Below are 20,146 nucleotides of genomic sequence, written 5' to 3' on the forward strand. Positions count from 1 at the left end.
TCCAATAATAATTGCAAGTTCCAAATGTTGCTTTTATTTTTGATGTTGTTTTAGAAGCTTTAGTGTCCTTAAAAAAAGAATTACTATTATTTTCGAAACATTCATACCTGTCACTGTATTATCTTGGAAGTATCCATCTCAGGGAAGTGAAAATGGTTCAAAAGTCCAAATAAATAAAAAGATAATTGGTGTACCTGTTGTACAAAAGATGAACTTAGTATCAAGAGATTGATATCCTGTAAAACTATTGAATAAATGTTTCCCCACTTTACATTCTGCAGCCAAAAACCCCAAAGAGAGTACCAAGCATTGGACTCAGTATTATTGACCCACCTCCAAATTGAATAAAATACTAGTAGGACTTAAACATCGCAAAACTGTAAATATTACAATATAATTTCGCATGCCAAACTTATATGAAAATGAACATTTAGGCATGGCTTTCAAACTTCAAACAACACAAAGTTATTACAATCATCTGGACATCATTTTCTCTTTCTTATCTGACCAAGAACTCCGTCCCCTAAACCCAACAACGTTTAATTTTGAATCAGTTGATTTATCTACACTGAACCTCTTGCCATCTAGTTTCTTCTTCCTGCTTAAAGAAGGTTTTCCTGAGCTGCGTGCACTGGATAGCTTTACTGGTTTTGATGCATGAATACCACCACCCTTGGTGGTTTTTGCTGAAACAGATGATTTTCTAGGCTTCACTCCCACGGCCTTGTGAACTCGAGATGATTTTACTGAATCACCTTTGGTCTTTTTATTATTCTTTGCAACTTTAATTAATTTTGCATCCCTCCCCTTCTGATCTGTTATTTTAGCACGGGCAATGTCTCTCCTGACACTATCCACAGTGAGCGATTCCAAACTCTCATTCTTCCTTATTGCTTCCTCAATTCGAGTGGCTAAAACATGGTCTTTCTTTGCAACCAAACTTGTCACTTTCCCTTAAAAAAAAAAAAAAAACAAAACAAAACAAAAAGAGGTCTTTTGTTTTAAAACTCCTCTGATAAAATGACAAAAGTTACAATTCACACTCGACAATGAAATTAGCCATGTAGGAAAAGAAAAGCAGAAAAAAAAAAGGAAAAAAAAAAAATGAAGCATGTCACCAGATTACAAGAATACTACATAAATGATAAAATCATCCTCACTTATCGTTTGTTCTGTCATGTTTCGCTTATCTTTTGTTCAAAAACAGATAATAAAAACAGTTGGCATACAAGTTATTTTTGTTTGTTCTTCAGAAAACCAAAATTAGTTTTCAGTTTCTAATTTCGATAAACCAAACTAAAAAAGTCACCGAATAAGCACTAAACTAGTAAACTGGCTTGAAACATCATGCAAGAAAACATCCAATTAATTTACAGAGCAATATCTGCAGTCATGTTATTTTCTTGTTTTCTATCTTTTTCTGCAGACAAGGTCAAACTTGACCTTTCTATGGTTACTATCAACACTTCCCACACCTTTTTTAACACATAATTAACATTAAAGAATGCCTTCTTGTCATAATGCCTTTCTTGTAAATTTCAATACACACACAAACACACAATGACAGAAAAGCAAAATAAAAAGAATTTAGTGCACACCTTTTGCACCCATTCGAGCAGTTCTTCCCGTGCGATGAAGGTAATCAATCTGATTAAAGATAAGTAATTTAAGCTTCCAAAGCAGAAATAAAAGAGGAAAACAAAAAGGAGAAAGGAAAAAAACACAACAGCAAAAGCATTAACACATAAAAATACACTAGAAAGCTGAGAATGGATCTGAGCTGATACTTACGGAGTTCAATGGGAAGTCAAACATGATAACGTGATCTACATGCAAGTCCAGTCCCCTTGCAGCCAAGTCTGTGCAAACCAATGTGGGGCAATCTCCATCCTCACTCTTAAACTTGTTGAGGTTCTCAACCCTGAAAGTCAAATAATAGTAGTTGAAGTTTCAATAAAAATACATGAAAAGTAGTTGGGCTTTCGATCAAAATATATAAGTAATAGTTGGGCTTTATGTCAAAATACATCAACAGCAGTTGGATTAAGTAGAAAAGCATTTACCTTGAAATTTTTCACATTTTCAATGACTCAGTTTTGCATGAAACAAGTATGAAATTTTCAGTTTAAATTCAAAACGGACCATTTCATCACGTTAAAAGTAAACCATGCATTGCTTCTCCAAGTGAGTTAGAAAAAGCTTATGCCAAAGAGAAATAGACACATCTTCCACCATCCAAAAACCATTAGAGAATCTATTTGGTCACTTGGGAAAAAATCAAGTGGCAATGCCCTCTTGGTTATATGGTCAGGTCATTGGTTCAACTGAGGACCAGTGCCTTTTTAAAAAAAAAAAATTCCAAAAAATGACTAAAAGATTTAAGGTTTATAGCTCAGACAACATAACATAAGGGACTGTTACAAATAGTCATTAAGAATAATAAGGCTTGGCTGCTTGTATGTCATCTCTTCATGGTAGATGACATTCATAATTATATAAATTACAAACCAAAAAAGACAAAACTGTCATCTCATCTAGCAGATAGGAGAACTAAACAGAATTGGACCGAAAGTGATGATACTGTCATCTAATCTAGCTGTATATTTTCTAATAATAATATCATTTAAAAACACATACAAGCAATCTTTATAAAAGGATGGCTCATAATTTCAAATTCAATAGCATCCCCCACAGAACTTTTAATACATGTTTTGGTGAATTATAGCCATTTTAGCAGCAGAATCAGAGACAAACTAAATTATGGACCACATAAATAGCAAATGTAAATGCATTTAGACTGGGTAGGAAAGCAAGGGGAACAGGGGAAGGGGAGAGAAAGAGTCACTTGCCTTTGTTCTGCTGGTACCTCACCATGATAATTGACTGTAGAGATCTGACTCTCATTGAGAAAGTGATCCACAGCACGGCTGGAATTTAGTGTGTTACAGAATACCATCACTCTGTTTCCCTTTGCCAAACTTGGTTCAAGAACCTGAAAACCACAACAACATGAGTTTCCTTCTTTCAACGTAGACACAATAAAAAGTTATTGTGTTCTTTATAAAGCATGGTTTTATAAAACCACAGAGAACTCATGTTGCCTAAAGCATGGTTTTATAAAGAACAATTTGATAAGCTTAACCAAAATAAGACCAAGCAAATGAAAGCTATTGGCTTCATCACCTACCAAAATTCATAGGAGGTACGTTAAGTCATGGGAATCAAAATATTAACTTGGATAAACTCATAGAAACTTCTATATATATATATATATATATTATTAAAAAAAAAAAAAAAAAAAAAAAAGGGGAAAGAAAGAAAGAAAAGATTCAATGAATCATCCAGAATTCTTTAAAATTTTCATCTCATGAGCATAACTGCACATTTTAATTTCCACTGCATTGTAAAAATCATATAATTGATCCTTCAATTGGAAATTTTCATATCTACCATAGAAAATTTTGTTCACAACTATCTATGCATCAATCTCATAACAAGCAAGGATCTATTTTCAATAAAATTTAACCATTAAATGAAGATGATCTTCATGAGTTTAAGTATAAATTAATTACAGTGACAACCATAAATCAGTAATTTTTAATTAAATGAACAAAAAATAAATCATAGAGCGTTAAACAAGTAGACCTGTAACAATGCTTCCAGCTTGTTTTCAGAACCTGAAAGCTTAATGAAATCATGGCGAGCAGATGCAATTTTTTTATGCAGTGTTGATGTTCGCAAATGTTCTATTCCTTGGAACTCCTCGTCAATTAGCTTTTGCACTGCCTGTAAACCTCCAAAGATCAACTACTCAACTTTGTTGACAAGCTAAAAATGTGCAGAAAACAGTTTATTAAATTATTATTGATATAGGTAGGTGCCATGATTTATATTGTTGTAACTAATGATACATCAGGAATTCCTTATTATTAACTGACCTTTCATTGTAGTATTTTCACATCAAGTGAATAATAATGTAATACCAGTAACCTTTTATATCTAACATTTCCAATCTCTGCTACAACACACTATTAAAGTTGAGATAAGCCTCTTTTGCAAGATTTATCCATGTATTCTAATCTAATTCTAAATGAAGAATAAAAAACCTTTTTATGATTTAAGTACACAGTTGTAAGAGAAATGCTTGAGTAACTTTATTCACTAACTAAGCATAGTACACCAAATAGATGAAAATACCGTCTTCTTTCCATTTAGACTTGCGGTTAATGAAAAAAGGACTATTCCAAAAGATATAAAAAAATTTATTTTTATTGAGAAAATATCATCAATATTTATACACCAATATAGCCACGACGGTTTTAAGTGTGAGGCAACAAGAAAAAAGCTATATGATCCAGGAAACCAGACAGGGCTCATTTTAAGATATCCAAGTTCCATATTTGACAATGGAATGAAAAAAATTTCCTTTATAGAACTAGCTTTTCACATATTTAGGAAGGTGAAGACACAAGTCAACGTACCTTTGTCATTGTTGCACTGACCAAAACAGTCTGGAATCCTTCACCATCAGGCTTTGACGCACGATGTTTTAGGGGGCCGAGAAACTTGCGGATCTCTGGTCCAAAGCCTCGATCAAACATGGTATCTGCCTCATCCAACACCTACGAAATGATTTGCCACAACAATGAAGTACACTTGAGTTGCTGCCCAATGAGTTGCTACAGTACACCACTTTTTGAAGGTTGTAAGGCACAAGAGAGAATATTAATAATTTAAAATAAATAAATAAATAAAGCCAAGAAAAAAATAATGGTATGATTTTATGTACTACCAAAATGTGTGCACAAATTAATATACTAGGAAACTTACCAAATACTTTATGTCACCATAAACCATGTTCCCGTCCTCAATATGCTGAAGAATCCTGCCCGGGGTCCCAACAACCATATCAATTGGGTTATTCAGTGAATCCTCCTGTGGTCTTGAACGACCACCACCACTTACCATAGTTGACCTGAATCGTGCATGATGGCTAATAGACTTGGCAACACGGAACACCTAAAAAGCCCATCTAATGTTAATGACAATCCAAGAGTCAACATATTCTATAATATGATCTCAAAATTATAACGTTATAAAGAAATACCTGCTCAGCTAGCTCCCTTGTGGGGGATAGCACAACAGCACGGGGACGCCTTGGCTTCATTTGCATGCCTAATAATGCCTCATCCCGTCTCAGCAACTAGACAACAAAAAATATCAACAGCATTTCTGTGATTATGAAGACAACCGACGGGTAATTGAGAATTATTTTTGGAGATTCCGATAATTAGAAAAACCATAAGCAAACAGAGAAAGGTCATCTTCAAAATCTACGTAGATAAAGCTGCCAAAATTTGAAGAAATCTATTCTGGTCAATACAAGCAAAGACACAACAGAATAATGGATTTTAAACAAACATAAATAGCAACTAAATGAAGAAACCAAAAAAAGTCTCAGCAATCATAAAGGCTACAAGTTTAAACGAAATTAGAGTCCGAATTATCAAGCAGACACCAATACCCAAAATTATACAAACCCACCTGACAAAAACTATTCTATATCCTCAGAAAGACAGTAATTCGGCAAGAAATTGAAGAAAAAAGAAGTACCTGAACCAGAGGCAGCAAGTAAGCCAGAGTCTTGCCAGACCCAGTATGGGAACCCAAAACCACACTCTTCCCTTCCAACACAGCTGGGATACCAATACATTGAATCTCAGTAGGGACCTCAATATCCATTTCCCTGACAGCCCCCATTACCTCCTCACTCAGACCCAATTCTTCAAACCTCTCAACCAACTTCTTCTTCTTCTTATGGAGCCCATTTTCACTCTCTCTCTCAGCAGAACTAACTGATTGACGTGGGGTGGTTTTGGTTTCAGGGGATTGTTGTGCTGACGAGTCTTTGAGGTGCCTGAGTCTCAGCCTCTCAAGAAGGATTGAATGCTTCAATGGTTGAAGTGGATGGTCTGTTTCAGTATCAGGGGTAGAAGTTGAGGTTGTTGTTGTGGTGGTGGTGCAGAGGGGCCTAAACCCTACAAAAACCCTGGGGGTTTTGGGGAGTTTGAGAAGAGGGAAGCGTGTGGAGGCAGAAAGACGAGAAAGAGAGGAAAGGTTGGAAGACAGAGAGACAGTAAGAAGGGTCTTTGCAGCCCCTGCTCCTCCCATGGCTCTCTACTTTCGCAGTGCAGCGAGAACTGAGAAAGAGTCTTTGCTGCTTCGCTTTTGTGTGTTATGTTTGGTTTTCTTGCAGGGTTTGAAAATGACATGTGGATAACAGGGATGATAAAATGGCTATTTCGTTATTTTGGGCTTTTCTTCAAGTTGTTGTTGTTTGGTTTTTTCTTTTTACAATTCAAAGATATGTCCATGAAGTTTTATAAATATTTAAATTATTAAAATGGCTATATTTGATTTTTTTTTTTTAATTTTCAATTTTCAAAATTGAATTATATTTAAATTTAAGTTTTTTTTATTTTTTAATTATTTTTTAATTTTTCTTAAATTTTCAAGATAGGAATTGACTGAACGCAGATTACACTGTAGAATATATTCAATACAACATCATCCATGCCGACGACATCAACAAGAAGCTCTTCCAGTTGATTGATGTGAGGCACCTCTTCCATCATCCATGCCATGATCCCAAATGCTCCAAAGCTCCGCCATATTTGTCCCGAAGAAGAAAATAATTAAGCCCTTCAAGATATTGTATTGCATTACAAATTTGACAGAGCATTTGTTTGTAACAGATTTATCATCAAAAGAAATTTCTATATTACATATGTTCTTATACAATTTTTTTTTCAATTTAAGTCCATAATAAATAAATATGTGTTTTTTATGTCCTTTCAAATGGCATTGAATCCAAGATATTAGAGTTGTATTCAGAAACTCAATTTAATAATGAATTTATTCCAAAAAGCCAAAACAAAAAAATGTAAATGAGAAACAGAAGTTGATCTTCTAGGGCTTGAATGCATGTATCTTACTGAGACATAAGTTATATTCCTTTACTCAAGTCCAAAGCTTTGAGAAATCAAATCCAAAGAAAATAAAATTACAAAATAAATTTTAAAATTTGACTTTTTAAAAGCAAAAATAAAAAAAAATAAAAATTGAATAGGAGTATTATGGAAATTTAGAATTTTGAAAATATATAAAATTTATTTGAAAGAACAACTAGTACTTTTTTTATTTATTTTTTTGACATTTTTTTTTAATTTTTTCTTTTTAGTGTTTGATGAAAATTTATAATCATATATAATTACAATAAAATAAAAAATCAACCAAATAAGTAATTGGGATTTTTAAGTTTTTTATTTTTCCCGAATACCTAAATTTTGTGACTTAGAATATCACAGTCAAATTTTCTTTTAGGAAAAAAGTAAATAGAGATCTAACGCATTAATATGTTTTTTTATTCTGAAATTGGAACTTGCAAGTGTTTCTTTTCTTTTTTTTTTTTTTTTTTTTTTTTTTTTTTTTTAACATGGAATTGAAAGATTTAAAGTCAGTACTCAGGTTCATTATTTTATACAACAATCTTTCAGTATGAACTGTCCCAAAAAAATACTAGAATTAGCAACGTCAATACATTTTTTTTTTTTTTTTTTTCGTTGGATGTGGATTGAAAATGGTTTATATAATGGGCAAAAGGTGCAAAACCAATGTGAGGTGGAGGAATTTACCTCTTTTTTTTTTTTTTTTTTTTTTTTTTTTTTTTTTTTCTATTTTGGGTGCGAATAATATTTTAACAAAAACAATCATACCAGACAAGAAGGAACCAAGTTATGCTTTGCTATTTGTATTTTTTTATAGCAATGCTTTGATATTGTGTGAGCCTTGCATATAAAAATAAATGCTTAAATTGACTTATTACACTCTACTATTAATTTTAAAGTTGGGCAATTTAAACCCTCTCATTCAAAATCCACCATATTAAACCTTTAATTTTGGATATAGAAGTACAATCAACTTTGAATTTTTAACATGTATTATAATTTCCTTCAAACTTACACTTAAGATGATTTTTTTTTTTTTTAACCCAATTCTTTTCGATCATAAAAATTCATTTCCTTTTCAAACTTAGCATGGACTCGACAATTACTCTAAGCCTATTATGATTTAACTTCCCAATACTACCTCACTTTGGCATTGGTTAAGAAACTTTTTCATTTTATTTATTATATTGAAGAAACAATTACTGACAAAAGGATACAAGACATGTGATATCGCCTACTGATAAATATTGGTTAACCATGTGGAGAAATTCAAACTGTTAATCCATTACATATATAATTTTTTTTCTTAAAAATAAAAAACAAAAAACAAAAAACAAAAGCAAACATGTATGTAACTATCCCCTCCTAGCTAAATTTTTTTCAAAGCTTTGTCATTTCTACTTTCCAGGTAGGTAAACTATGCAGCTGATCCAATATGAAGAAAGTATCTAGGATATCTTTCTTCTGTTGATGACGTAGAAAATAGGAGCTCTATCAACAAAGAATTTTCTACCATCTTTGGAATTAGACTCATACTTCCAGGAGGGTCCAAGAAGCCATGACATAGCAGCGCCACCAAGAAAGCCTCCCAACTGAAAAGTAGATGTCACAACAACGACAATGATGACAACAAATAACCGAGCAGATAATATCATTGACATGCAAATATAATCTTAATCTACTAAAAACTCTACAACGGTTCTTTTGTTTTGATTCCCTCTAATATATCAGAATAGCTATACCAAGGATTCTAATACAGTCCACAGCCATCAATATAAAAGAACTTTGGAACTGCAAATTTACAACGATATTTTGCATCCAACTTTACATTATGGCATATGTTCTATGTATATAACTTCAACATTAACTATGCAAAAGTAACAAACATCAAAGTTTTACCTTGGGACTTCAATTAATCTCAGAAAGTGAATAAAAGAAAAATGTTATGAAAAGTAATAGTAGAAAGAAGGGGAAAAGACGCATTCATTTAGTTCAACAATCTTTGGTTCACATTGTAAGTTATTGCACACTTGCAATTGGCTATTACTCTTCCCCTCCCTCACTCTCTCTTGAAATTTTTTTCGGTGTGATATTCCAGTCAATTTTGTACTTACATATGAACTATGATTGTCCCGTGATAAATGAAAATTTAGTATTGCTTTTATACTTACATGTCCCCAGTTATCAATCCCTCTGGATAATAGCCCAATAACCTGTAAAAGAATACTTATAGCCATTAATGTAGCTGATAGTAGAAATTAGAAAACATATGACCAGGGCATTTTAATTAAGCGCATATTTTAACTGAGCCATTCCTTGCCTTCTGACAATATACTACAAATCTTTAAGCAGCTCTTACACATAGGCGAGGACATACCATGTTTATGGCAACTATACGAACTATGTGCTGTAGCTCTTCTTTCCCACCTCCAACCAAGCCTCTATGCCTAATCACAAAGACAGCAAAAGATCCAACCTGACTCGAAGATTACATGTCAAAGATTGAAAAGCGAGAAAAAGATCAATATCAAAAGGCATCCTCAAAGAAATTTAACTTTCTATATACTAAAAAAATAAATGACAGTATATGGATAGATACAACTTAAGACTCGAACTTAAAATATGATATATTCTTACTTTCCTTAAGGAAGCATACATTGTTAAAGTAATATTTTTATTGTTGTGGTTTTGGCCCTTTGGGGTTCTTTAATGGAAATATATAAGTTCATAAATTTTGGCAAACTGGAAATATATTTAACTTCCCAAGTATCACATTGTGGTCATCCATTTTCTCTGCTTTTATCTCGTTTACAAAGTTTAACACATTCAGACTGGTCAAAATTTAGATTCTGATGAAAAGATAAGATTATGTGACTAGGCAAAAATATTGTAATTTCAAGAGATGATAAAAACCTTAATTTAATCCTTCCAGAAAGGGGAATAATAAAACAAAAAAAGACAAAGAAAATAGTGTTGTTGTGAAATTTGGTTCTAAGTTTCTCAAAGGATAGCAAATCTATAACTTCAAACATATACATATATCATCTCTTTAATGCATTTGTTTCTCTCCAAAACTGTAATTTAATACAAGCTTCTATGGCTAGTGACATTATGCACTAAAACATGCAGAGAAAAATTGTGGCTTATTTACAAAGTACGGGTGACTTACCAATCCAAAAATTGCTCCTGAAGCACCAACGGCAGGTGCCTTGCATAACCAATAACTCATTGCTGAACCTGATTTTCTTGAAATTATTGAATCAGAATACTAGATGGTAAGCAATTACATTTGCTATTGCAGAGAGATCATGAGCTGTTACTTGCAATTGCAGAGGAAATGTATATTCCAAGATATCTCCTAGGACCACTGATCTTTTCCACAGCAGGGCCAATTGAGTTCAAAGAATAACAATTAACCTGTGATTTCATATTTCATTTTCAGAGAAAAATGAAGCAAATCAATTATGATTTGAGAATCATGACATGAAAACTTTAAGCAGTATGATTCAAAAGCAAACCATGAGGTGTCCAATATTTGCATGCAAAAAGGCAGACGTGGCCAGCCTCCAGAGTTGCCCTTTATCCACCAGACTATTTATCTGTATTAAATTGTTTATCAATAGCCCGTTTACCCAAGGGAAATTTTGACAAAAACATTAATTTCATTAACAGCTCTTACCTTGGCTCCCCATAACAGTAGCTTTCCTTGTGTTGCAATCTGTGCCACATAAATTCTGCACATACAAATTACAATTTCAAGTAAACAAATTGATTAATCTGAGTTGCATTACCAAGAAAAGAGAGAGGTAGAAAACTCACACAACATTTAAAGCAAGAAGTATATTGGTCCACGGCCTCCCACTGAAAGGAGTTATAGTATTAGATTTGCTGGCGTAAGACATCCCAAGGTTTCCTGAGTCCTTTCTCTTTCTTCCTCCATCAAAGAAGTCAAACCAATGCCAACGCCATGTTTGTGATAAAGTATCCTTTAATTTATGCACATTATTGAGATCACCCAGTTTCTGTTCAATTTGCAAGACAAGCAACAATAAAGATCCTTAAATGCAGCATATTCACATAAAGTTAAGTTGCCAAAACTGCCTATTCAATCATCACCAGATAAACTTCAGCATCCTTTATCCAGAACATTTATAATTTAATTTTTATAACAAAAGTAAATACCTGAAAGTAGGAAACAACAAGAGGTTCAAGGCGGAAATGAAGCATATGGCCCAAGCGCAGAGAAGTGGCAGAGACGATCAAATTCATGGGACTGGGACCCAACTTCTGAGCCGAAAACCCAAGCCCAAATGGACCAGGTAGCCATGATTGTGACCCAGATACAACCATGCTCTCCCTCTTTACTCCTTTAGTATTACGGTTGTGGGTGAACTTATCCCAACATACCTTCCAAAGGTCAAGTTAGTTCAGCTGTTGGATGGTAATTAGCAGCTATGTGCTGGGTCACCTAATTAACAATACTTAACTTGGATGTAAGTTCATAGGATGATGCGTGCTGCCCTTGTTTTCTGGCTATTTGCCACCTGCTTGAGAAAAGTGACCAACTCCAATCAATCCCTCTCAATCACTTCACTACATCAAGAAGAAAACAGAACAAAATCACAACTTGATGCGCCTCAGATTCCAGTGAAGCAAACATGCACGAGACCATGACCATGCAAAATTAACTTGACAACTATGCTAAACTTAGGATTATTCCAAATAATTGGAATTTATATTAATGTGGAATTCTATTGGCAATAAATTTTATTAGTTGATTTTGTTTAATCATTTGATACTCAAAAGTATATTAAATAAAATAGGTAAATGTATTGTTACTAACTCCAAAACAACCTTATATAGCAATTTAAATATCCCCTTTATCATCAACAGTATACACTATCAAGAAGTCTTAAATGATTCCATAAAGCACTACGAAACTAATATCTAATTACTTATCGATTTATCAAGACCTCGTGGAGAACCACATCTGAAAAAATACCATGTTTCCCCCGATATTTAGTGGAAATACAAATACCAAAACAGCTCAAAAAAATTTAGACGAAGTTAAATCGACCACTTACACAATTCCCAAATCAATTATCAAATTTAAGCTCTACCCCAACATAGGCCCCAACCATAGTCCTAGCTCATAAAAAAAAGCAAAATTCTAACAAATTCAAAAACTCCTCCCCCTGATTTCGCTATTATATTAGGAACACAGCTACCAAACCAAATATGCATAAACTGCAAAACTCAGAAATGAAACCCATAAAATTGCAGTAATTCAAAAAAAAATTTTAAAAAATAGAGAAACTATTTTTTCATGAGAGAGAACTTATCTAAAACAGAAATTACTTGCAAATTGCTCACAGAAAGTTTTAGCGTGGAGTAAGAAATTGAAAGCAACGAGCAAAATGAAAGGAGAGGAAAACCACTCAACCAGCTTCGACCAAGTGTTTTTTTAAGCTTAAGCTTAAGCTTTAAGGGAATTGAAATTATAGCCTTGAGAGTAGATGAATTTTGTGGTGCGCAATAACTGAAACAAGGAATTATAAAAAGCGAAAGAGATTTTCTTTTTTTTACTTTTTTTTTTTTTTTTTCTTTATCCTTTTTATATTATTTAATTATTATAACCTTTTTTTTTTGTCTTTTTGTTTTTGAAATTTTGACTTTTCGGCAAAGCCCATTTTTAGGCCTGGCGCGTAAGAAGGCCCAAAAAGCCTCCAAAATTTTCAAAAGCTTTACCGCCGAAAAACCAAAACTCTGATAAAATTACCAAATCGCCCTCAACATTTTTTGTTTCCCTCCCCCAAATGTTCTTCGGACGAGATTTGAAAGTAAAAGACGAGAGATTAGACGGAGCGAAATGAAGTGAGAAAAAGCAAGCAAAGGAAGGGCAAAAAGAGAATGTCCGCCACCGTCTTCTTCGTTGCCGTCCAGTGCTGCCAATGCTCCACCATGCAGGTACTTTCTCTCCGATCTCAACTTTTTTTTTTTTTTTTTTGGTGGTTATTTTTCAATCTGACACTTTCAATCTCAATCTTCCAATGTTTATTTTTGGTTCAGGTGAAGCAGCGAAGTAAGAAGAGCATCAATAAATGGACATGCGTGGTGTGCAATCAGAAGCAGTCCGTACGGAAGGTGTTCGCTCAGGGTTCCATGGCCAAGCAGCTCCGTCTCTTCGTTCAGTCATTCAACATGTCCCGCCATCACTCTGAGCAAACCATCATCCACCACCACGTCATCGACGAAAACGATGAAAAAGAAGAAGAAAATCCCCTGTCCACGAAGAAGAAGAAACCACGGATCGATTGGAGCGACTACCTTGAAGAGCCGAAAGAAAATTTCCACGCCAAAGAAGGAAACGGCGATGGTGAATTATATATCAATTTCGTTTATGTTCAATCATTTTTTTTATTTTTTATTTTTTTTGAAAAATCGAAGTCGCAGAGAATTATAATCAATCTGATTTGTAAGTGATTCATGTAGTTGGCGGAGATTTGGAGCCGAAGATACTGACAGAGTTGCCAATGGAGTTGTTCGACAAACAACAGGCTCTCCCCAAATCCAAATGTATGATTTTTTCTTTTTTTTCTTTTTTTTGAAATTTTTCTCTGGTGTTAAGAAAATGTACATAAGCGAAATTAAATTGATTTACACTTTCTTTTTTGTTAAAAAAAAAAAATTATTTTTGTTCTCCGTATTATGGAAATGAAGACGAAGAGGAAAGGGGCTGTAAGCGGAGGATGAGTGAAGAAACTTCAAAACGGAGAGATTCAACAAAAGAAGAAGTTGATGTCGACAAGCCAAGAACAAAGAGCAGAGATTCTTCCAAATGGAACAATTACGTAACTGAAGAAGACGGAGATATTCATCAGTTTTCACGTTTTAGCAATGGAAGATTTGCATGTCTTCATAATCATGGAGCCACCACTGTAACCGATCATGATGATGATCAAACAGTAGAAGATGATATCCATCCTGATTTCATGTAAACCCCTCTTTTATCTAAAACCTTTTCTACCCTCTCTGGCCCTTTTTTTTTTTTTTTTTTAGGGGACAGAACGGAAAATATGTATCAAATTTTGGTGGAGTTGTCACTTTCTTGCTTCACGCTTTTGTTCATATTGAAAAATAAAATTTAATCATACGACCTCAATTCATGTTTTAAATCTAAAAACTAATATTTTTTACAATAATTTTCCTCTATTCTAATATCTCATATCTCAAATTCATAACCTCTTAAACATAGATATGTTTAAGCATAGATATGTATTTGCTAACTAATCCAACTTCATTTAATTTGTAATTCATTGTTTTAGTGTATGAATTAAAAAATATTTATAGAAAAGGACAAAAGGAAAGTTATAAACGTCTCCATTTCCTCTTAAGTCAAAATTTTCTGAAGGTAAAAGTAGTATTAGAGAAGATGGAGAAAAATCAGCTCTGGCGCCTAAACTGAATTTGTGTATCAAATAAAAGATTTTAAAGCAACTGTCTACTTATAATAACATGTCAATGAGGAATTCTTTGTCCCTCCGTTCCAAGTCAAAAGCCTAGATAAATAATATTACTCCCGCAGATAGAAAATCAAAAAATTCTCTATAATTCCTCGTTAAAGTTACATTAGAAAAGGGCCTGAAAATCCAAAATGGAAAAGTGTATGCATTACACTTGTGTGGTTAGCTTTCATTCACGGATGGCCAATGCACCTAGCTGATCAGCAACATCGGACTTCGAGGTAGCCTTGTGAAGGACTTCTATTGCCTCACCCACCTTATCCTTCAGATCATCTGGAGACTCGATGAGATGTAGAACCTCTGTTTGATCCATCTCCAGCAGCATCCCAGTGACCTTCGCTGCATGTTCCGGTTCAATGCGCTTGACAAGAGGATATAGCTGCTCTCCAAGCATCTGCAATTTTCAAATACAAGGATGTAACACACATTTCTTGTAGTGCATCTCAATGTCAACTATATACCAATTACTGGTAATACTGCAAGTCCGAGACTAAAGAGAGGGAATGAACAATGTACCAGTCTCTGATTCTCTGGAGTAGCAGAAGCTAATGCAGAAGCAAGTGTTGACATGGGCACAGGTCCTGATCGCTGGATATCAATTGTAGACATAGGCACCCCTGAACCATCAAATGCCAATGGCATCATTGGACCCACAAGACCTTGAGGAACCACAGCTGGATCCATGCTATTCCGTGTGCTAGCCACGTATCTAAGGCCTTGATTGGGGTTCCGATGCAGCAACTGAATTAAAACACACAGAATATTAGAGTTCAGCAACTATAACTTGACTTTTCTAAAATATAAAAATTGACACCTCAACCTAAGCTCAACAAGAGGTGTAAAAAAATTCAAAACCATTTATGTTGTTTAGGCAGGTTTTAGTGTCTTAGTAATATTATTAGTCTTTAAACATGGATAAATGAGCAAGTTGCTCCAAGAACATACGAATGCATTTCACATTCATATTTAACATATATATTTTTTGGGTCAGGCATATTAAATATATTGTTGCTCATTCAAATGATATAGACAACATAACTAGAAAAAAAAAATAAGGAAAAAAGATGAAATCAAATAACGTACCGGCTGTTGCTGCTGCACCTGTTGGAGGTTCCCACCACGACGCACACCCATCCGTTGTCCAGGTTGTCCTTGTCTCTGAAGGTGGTATGGCATAATGAAATTTGGGGCAACACCAGGGCGCATTCCAGGCAAGAGTTGCTGCTGGAAACCATAACCAGCAGGCTGGGGAGGCATTAGACCAGGAGTACCTTGACCAAAATACATCTGTTGAGGGGCAAGTCTAGGTGCCCCAGGACGAAACCCAGGTACCGCAGATGGTAAAGGTGCCATTCCACCTGGTGCTCTAATTTGAGCAAACTGTGCCTAATAAACAAATAAGAAATTGAGGATAAAGTTTCTAAAATTTAACAGATTACATACAACACAAGGCGGTTGACATCTCATGAAAAAGTGAAAGAAGTAAATGTTATCAGGTGAAAATGGTCATAAGCAAAATTAATTTTAGAACAAAATCCTTGCAGTATATCAAGAAAGTGTCGAAGCTTAAGGGAAAAACCTAGTCCGATCTACCATCAAATTTAACTAGAATCTCTTCATTAACAACTCTGCCAACAAATTTTAAGAAGAAAGATACATGCTCCAGCACAATCATATTTCTTTTAAAAGATGTAAACTGCCTAAATTCAGAAGTTCAATTATTCTTTAATAGAAGTCCACCAATGAACTTTCACTCACTGCTGGAAATTCTGAAACTCAAATGAAACATATTTAAAACAATATATTTCTAGGCTCAACAAGTGTCTGTGCTCACATACAGTTGCATACTTGAACATTGTCATTAAACAGTCATGACCAAAATGTCCATAAAGCCTTTCAAGCAAGCATAATATTTACTTACTACACATACATTGATGCACTTTTTTTTATAATAGATAATAGAAAACCCTATAAAATGACTATGTTTTGCAAATACAAATTAGTATTTGAACCAAATAGAGGTCAGAAATCCAAGTTTTGATCAGCACAATCTGGATTCTGCAATCATAGAAGCTCAGAGTGCAAAATAAATTGGTTCATAAAATAGTTGCAACTCTAGAGCATTTTTTTAAAATTACAATTTTTTTTTTTTCATCATTACCAGAATACAAAGATAATACATGTACTTCTATAGAATAAAGAATTTAAGGTCATAACCGATAAACAATGTTTGCTCAAAGGAAATAAAGAATAGTCACCTGCAAGCGAGCCTTCCGCTCTTCCTTGCGTTGAGCCACAGCCACATACAGAGGTTTCCGACCAATCAGCTTCCCATTTAAATCATTCAACTGAAGAGAAAAGAAACATAAAACATCTCAGGCATTCATTTAACAACAATGAGTGAGAAAAAGGAGTTGAACATCAAGATCACAAATTCAACTAACAAAAACAAGAAGACATAATTAGAACTTTACAGCTCTGGCAGCTTCCTCAGGGGTAGAAAAGGCAACAAAGCCAGATCCCTTGCTCAGCCCCTGTGAGTCAACCATGACCTTTACAAAAGGGAAACAAAAATAACTTAGTGGGACTTTTCTTTTAGCTAGTTGTAAGGAGGAAAGAAACAATAAAAACTACTATTTTACTTTAATCAAACTCTGTACCTTGCATGATGTTATTGATCCAAACTCAGCGAATATCTCCTTTAGTTTTTCATCATTTATGCTGTCATCAAGATTTTTCACATAGAGATTAGCACCCTGAAGTTTTTCAAATCTGCTAATTCTTTCCTGTTCAAATTTGGCTTTCAACTCTGCCTCCCTCTCTGCTTTCCTTTGAGCCCTCCCAACATACAATACTTTGTCATCAATGATGCTACCATTCAACTTCTCAACTGCAGCAGCAGCTGCATCTGAGCTCTGAAAGTTAATGAAACCAAAGCATCTGGACTTCCCATTTCCATCCCTGGCAACAACTGCACTTGTGATGGTACCAAAAGTGCCAAAAAGTTTCTTAAGGTCCTCATCCGTAGTTGCCTCTGAAAGATTTTTCACAAAAACATTAGTAAACTTTGGTGAGCCATTTGCTCGGCTCCTTTCATGGCGTCGAATAAAAAGTCCGACAAAAACTTGTTTGTCATTTATTAACATTCCATTCAGTTGTTTGATAGCATTCTGTGCAGATTCATCATTGTCATACTGTACAAACCCATAACCTTTTGATAGACCATTTTTATCAACAGCAACCTTGCAAGAAAGAATAGTTCCAAAGGCAGCAAAAGTGTCATGTAATGCCTTATTATCAAGTGAAGTGTCCAGGTTCTTGATAAAAATATTAGCATATCCACTCTTTCGAATGCTTGGATCCCGGTGAGAGAACATAATCCTGATAGGTTTTCCATTAATAGGTGTATAATTCAATATCTCCATGGAATTAGCAGCTGAAATTTAAAGATAAAAATTGAAGTGAGAACCAAAGAAGGGAAAGAACTATTAATTTAACAAATTTTCACTATTAATTTAACAAATTTGGTTTACTAATTCGGATAAAGTGGACAATGATACAAGTAACACAAACAAATTTGTTAAATGACTTTTTCTTTCGTTCACCCAGTTCATCCACTGTTGGAAGACAAACTGTAATAGACTTTACACCAGAATGGTTCACTCTTCTCGCTTCAATTCCTCCCAGTTATATCTCCCACAAAAATAGCCTTAATGATCAAGTAAACAGTTTCTTTCCTAAAATCTATCTCTCCTATCAAACATAGCTCTTAATAGCTTTCCTTCATGATCAATAAAAATCAATTAAATTCAAGTTTTAAAATTAATGAAAAATAAATAATAAAAAAAATCCTTTAATAAGAAAACTATGTCTTTGAATAATATTCTTCGGCAATGATCTAGAGTAAATTATGATAAATTAGTATACTAAATTAAATAATAAAACAAAAAATTAAAAAACACAAATCCAAACAGAATAGCACAGTAGGAAAAGTTGGGATTTTTAAATAGCAAAAAAGCACACAGCCTCACAAATAAACTAAAACGCAACAATAAACAATAATACATTCATAGAATCTTCCACCCGACAGTCGGGTCAGCGTAAACTCCAAAATCTCAAAGCCAAATATTTTAATTATTTTAATGTAAACAAATAATTAAGAATGGAAAAATCAATGTAGATGGGAAAACGAATTAACAAATAAGAAAACAAACAAGGAAAAGTATTTTTCTAATTTAAAAAACTAACAAAACAAATTGGAATCTAAATTGTCATCTAGTGTTGAATGAAACTATTATTTATCTATTAATAATTAAAAAATATTAATATATTCAAAACAATTACCAAACTTTATTTTTTAGAAGCATACATTGCCAATAATAATAATAATAATTTATTAAAACAAAAATGTCAGAAAAATATTTAAATCAGAAAATAAATAAATAAGAGGCAAAATGGTAATGGAACAGTACGGACCATCTTGAGGGTTGCCGTAATTGACATAGGCATAACCAAGAGATTGCCTCCGAGCCTGATCTCTGCAAACCCTAATGGAAACGACCTGGGCCACCTGATTGAACAGATCGAAAAGCTGTCCTTCATTCACATTCGGGTCCAGATCCCCTACGTACAATGAGGAGTTCCCGAACCCCGTCACCGGAGCCGCATTTGCCGGAACAGGAGCCGCCGCCGCCGCCAGAGGCTGTTGCGCTGCCACATTCGAAGTCTGTACTGCCGGAGAAGAAACAGCCGATGACGCCATTGCAGTGTCAATGAAAGGGAAAAAAAATTTTAAAAATATATAAAATTAATCCCAAAAAAAAAAGATTGGGGTTAGGGTTTGGGATAGATGAACAGAGAACTGAAAGCGAAGATGATTAGGGTTTTGTTGTCTTCTCCAAATATGATAGTTTTGAAAATATTTTCCTTTTTTATTTTTTTTATTTTTTTTTATTTTTATTTTTTTCTTTTTTCCTTTTCTCACTGAAGGCAGAGAAAGAGAACAGAGAGGGAAAGAGAATTGTGGAGGTGCTTATATAAAAGAGAGGAATCGATTGTGATGGGAAGCGGTCTGTTGGAAGTTCGTAGCGTTTGAGGATGCGCACGTGTGTCATTTTGATGACGTGGGATTCGTATGGTAAAGTTTTCCACGTTTTCGGGTTTTTATTTTTTCATTTAGAGGCCCCACTTTTTCAAGAAGGCGTTTAGTGGCGGCGGACTTACCACGTGATTCGTGTGTCTTCCCAACTAGAATAAATCACGTGAAAAAAAAAAAAAAAGTTTTGTGATAATCCATTAGAACTAACAATTTATCGTATAATGTGGTTTCATATTGTGTATCATATTGTATTCATTCTAAAATTGTTTCACCTAAATCTAATTTATAAGTTTTTATATGAAATATTTATTCAAAAAAAAAAAATTTTTATATGAAATATATAAAATCAAACTTGTTCAACTAAACGAATAATTTAAATAGTTGCGTATCTTATTTATATTTTTATAAAAATATAGTTCAAATCACACATCATGATGGATGATTTTAGATAGTTTGTAAATTAAGTGATTTGTAAAAAAAAAAAATTTAAATTTGTTTATTAAATTATTAAATAGTTT

At 33.9% G+C, this 20,146-nt stretch overlaps 4 protein-coding genes across 11 annotated transcripts; 1 reads left to right on the forward strand and 3 right to left on the reverse strand.

Annotated features, from left to right (window-relative positions):
* Positions 1–153: 153 nt before the first annotated feature.
* Positions 154–6,266, reverse strand: LOC107421530 (DEAD-box ATP-dependent RNA helicase 39). The gene is made up of 9 exons (XM_016030779.4): positions 5,614–6,266; positions 5,108–5,203; positions 4,831–5,019; positions 4,482–4,622; positions 3,646–3,786; positions 2,850–2,992; positions 1,792–1,921; positions 1,599–1,647; positions 154–953 (listed from the first exon to the last, which is right to left on the reverse strand). The coding sequence occupies exons 1-9, from the start codon at positions 6,169–6,171 to the stop codon at positions 475–477; spliced, it is 1,926 nt and encodes a 641-aa protein (XP_015886265.2). The 5' UTR covers positions 6,172–6,266; the 3' UTR covers positions 154–474.
* A 1,955-nt stretch (positions 6,267–8,221) lies between these two features.
* Positions 8,222–12,580, reverse strand: LOC107421532 (RHOMBOID-like protein 10, chloroplastic). 8 transcript variants are annotated; one of them, XM_016030787.4, is made up of 10 exons: positions 12,381–12,573; positions 11,190–11,600; positions 10,827–11,029; positions 10,687–10,741; positions 10,526–10,606; positions 10,328–10,424; positions 10,177–10,244; positions 9,385–9,483; positions 9,179–9,220; positions 8,222–8,599 (listed from the first exon to the last, which is right to left on the reverse strand). In XM_016030787.4, the coding sequence occupies exons 2-10, from the start codon at positions 11,355–11,357 to the stop codon at positions 8,456–8,458; spliced, it is 957 nt and encodes a 318-aa protein (XP_015886273.2). In that variant the 5' UTR covers positions 11,358–11,600; positions 12,381–12,573; the 3' UTR covers positions 8,222–8,455. The 8 variants fall into 8 exon arrangements, with proteins under 8 accessions (XP_015886273.2, XP_060673405.1, XP_015886270.2 ...); XM_060817422.1 differs by lacking the exon at positions 9,179–9,220 and having other exon boundaries at positions 12,381–12,577; XM_016030784.4 differs by lacking the exon at positions 8,222–8,599 and having other exon boundaries at positions 8,632–9,220; positions 11,190–11,551; positions 12,381–12,580.
* Positions 12,581–12,806: 226 nt separating this feature from the next.
* On the forward strand, positions 12,807–14,181 carry LOC107421554 (uncharacterized). Its single transcript, XM_016030812.4, has 4 exons — positions 12,807–12,974; positions 13,077–13,383; positions 13,500–13,583; positions 13,728–14,181. The coding sequence occupies exons 1-4, from the start codon at positions 12,918–12,920 to the stop codon at positions 14,003–14,005; spliced, it is 726 nt and encodes a 241-aa protein (XP_015886298.3). The 5' UTR covers positions 12,807–12,917; the 3' UTR covers positions 14,006–14,181.
* Positions 14,182–14,442: 261 nt separating this feature from the next.
* LOC107421570 (polyadenylate-binding protein 3) lies at positions 14,443–19,518 on the reverse strand. Its single transcript, XM_016030829.4, has 7 exons — positions 19,007–19,518; positions 17,191–17,966; positions 17,005–17,082; positions 16,789–16,878; positions 15,614–15,916; positions 15,047–15,271; positions 14,443–14,924 (listed from the first exon to the last, which is right to left on the reverse strand). Exons 1-7 carry the CDS (start codon positions 19,290–19,292, stop codon positions 14,700–14,702), a joined length of 1,983 nt encoding a protein of 660 aa, XP_015886315.2. The 5' UTR covers positions 19,293–19,518; the 3' UTR covers positions 14,443–14,699.
* Between the last annotated feature and the right edge of the window lie 628 nt (positions 19,519–20,146).

The sequence above is a fragment of the Ziziphus jujuba genome, chromosome 5 (assembly GCF_031755915.1).
Source record: "Ziziphus jujuba cultivar Dongzao chromosome 5, ASM3175591v1".
NCBI classification, from domain to species: Eukaryota; Viridiplantae; Streptophyta; class Magnoliopsida; order Rosales; family Rhamnaceae; genus Ziziphus; species Ziziphus jujuba.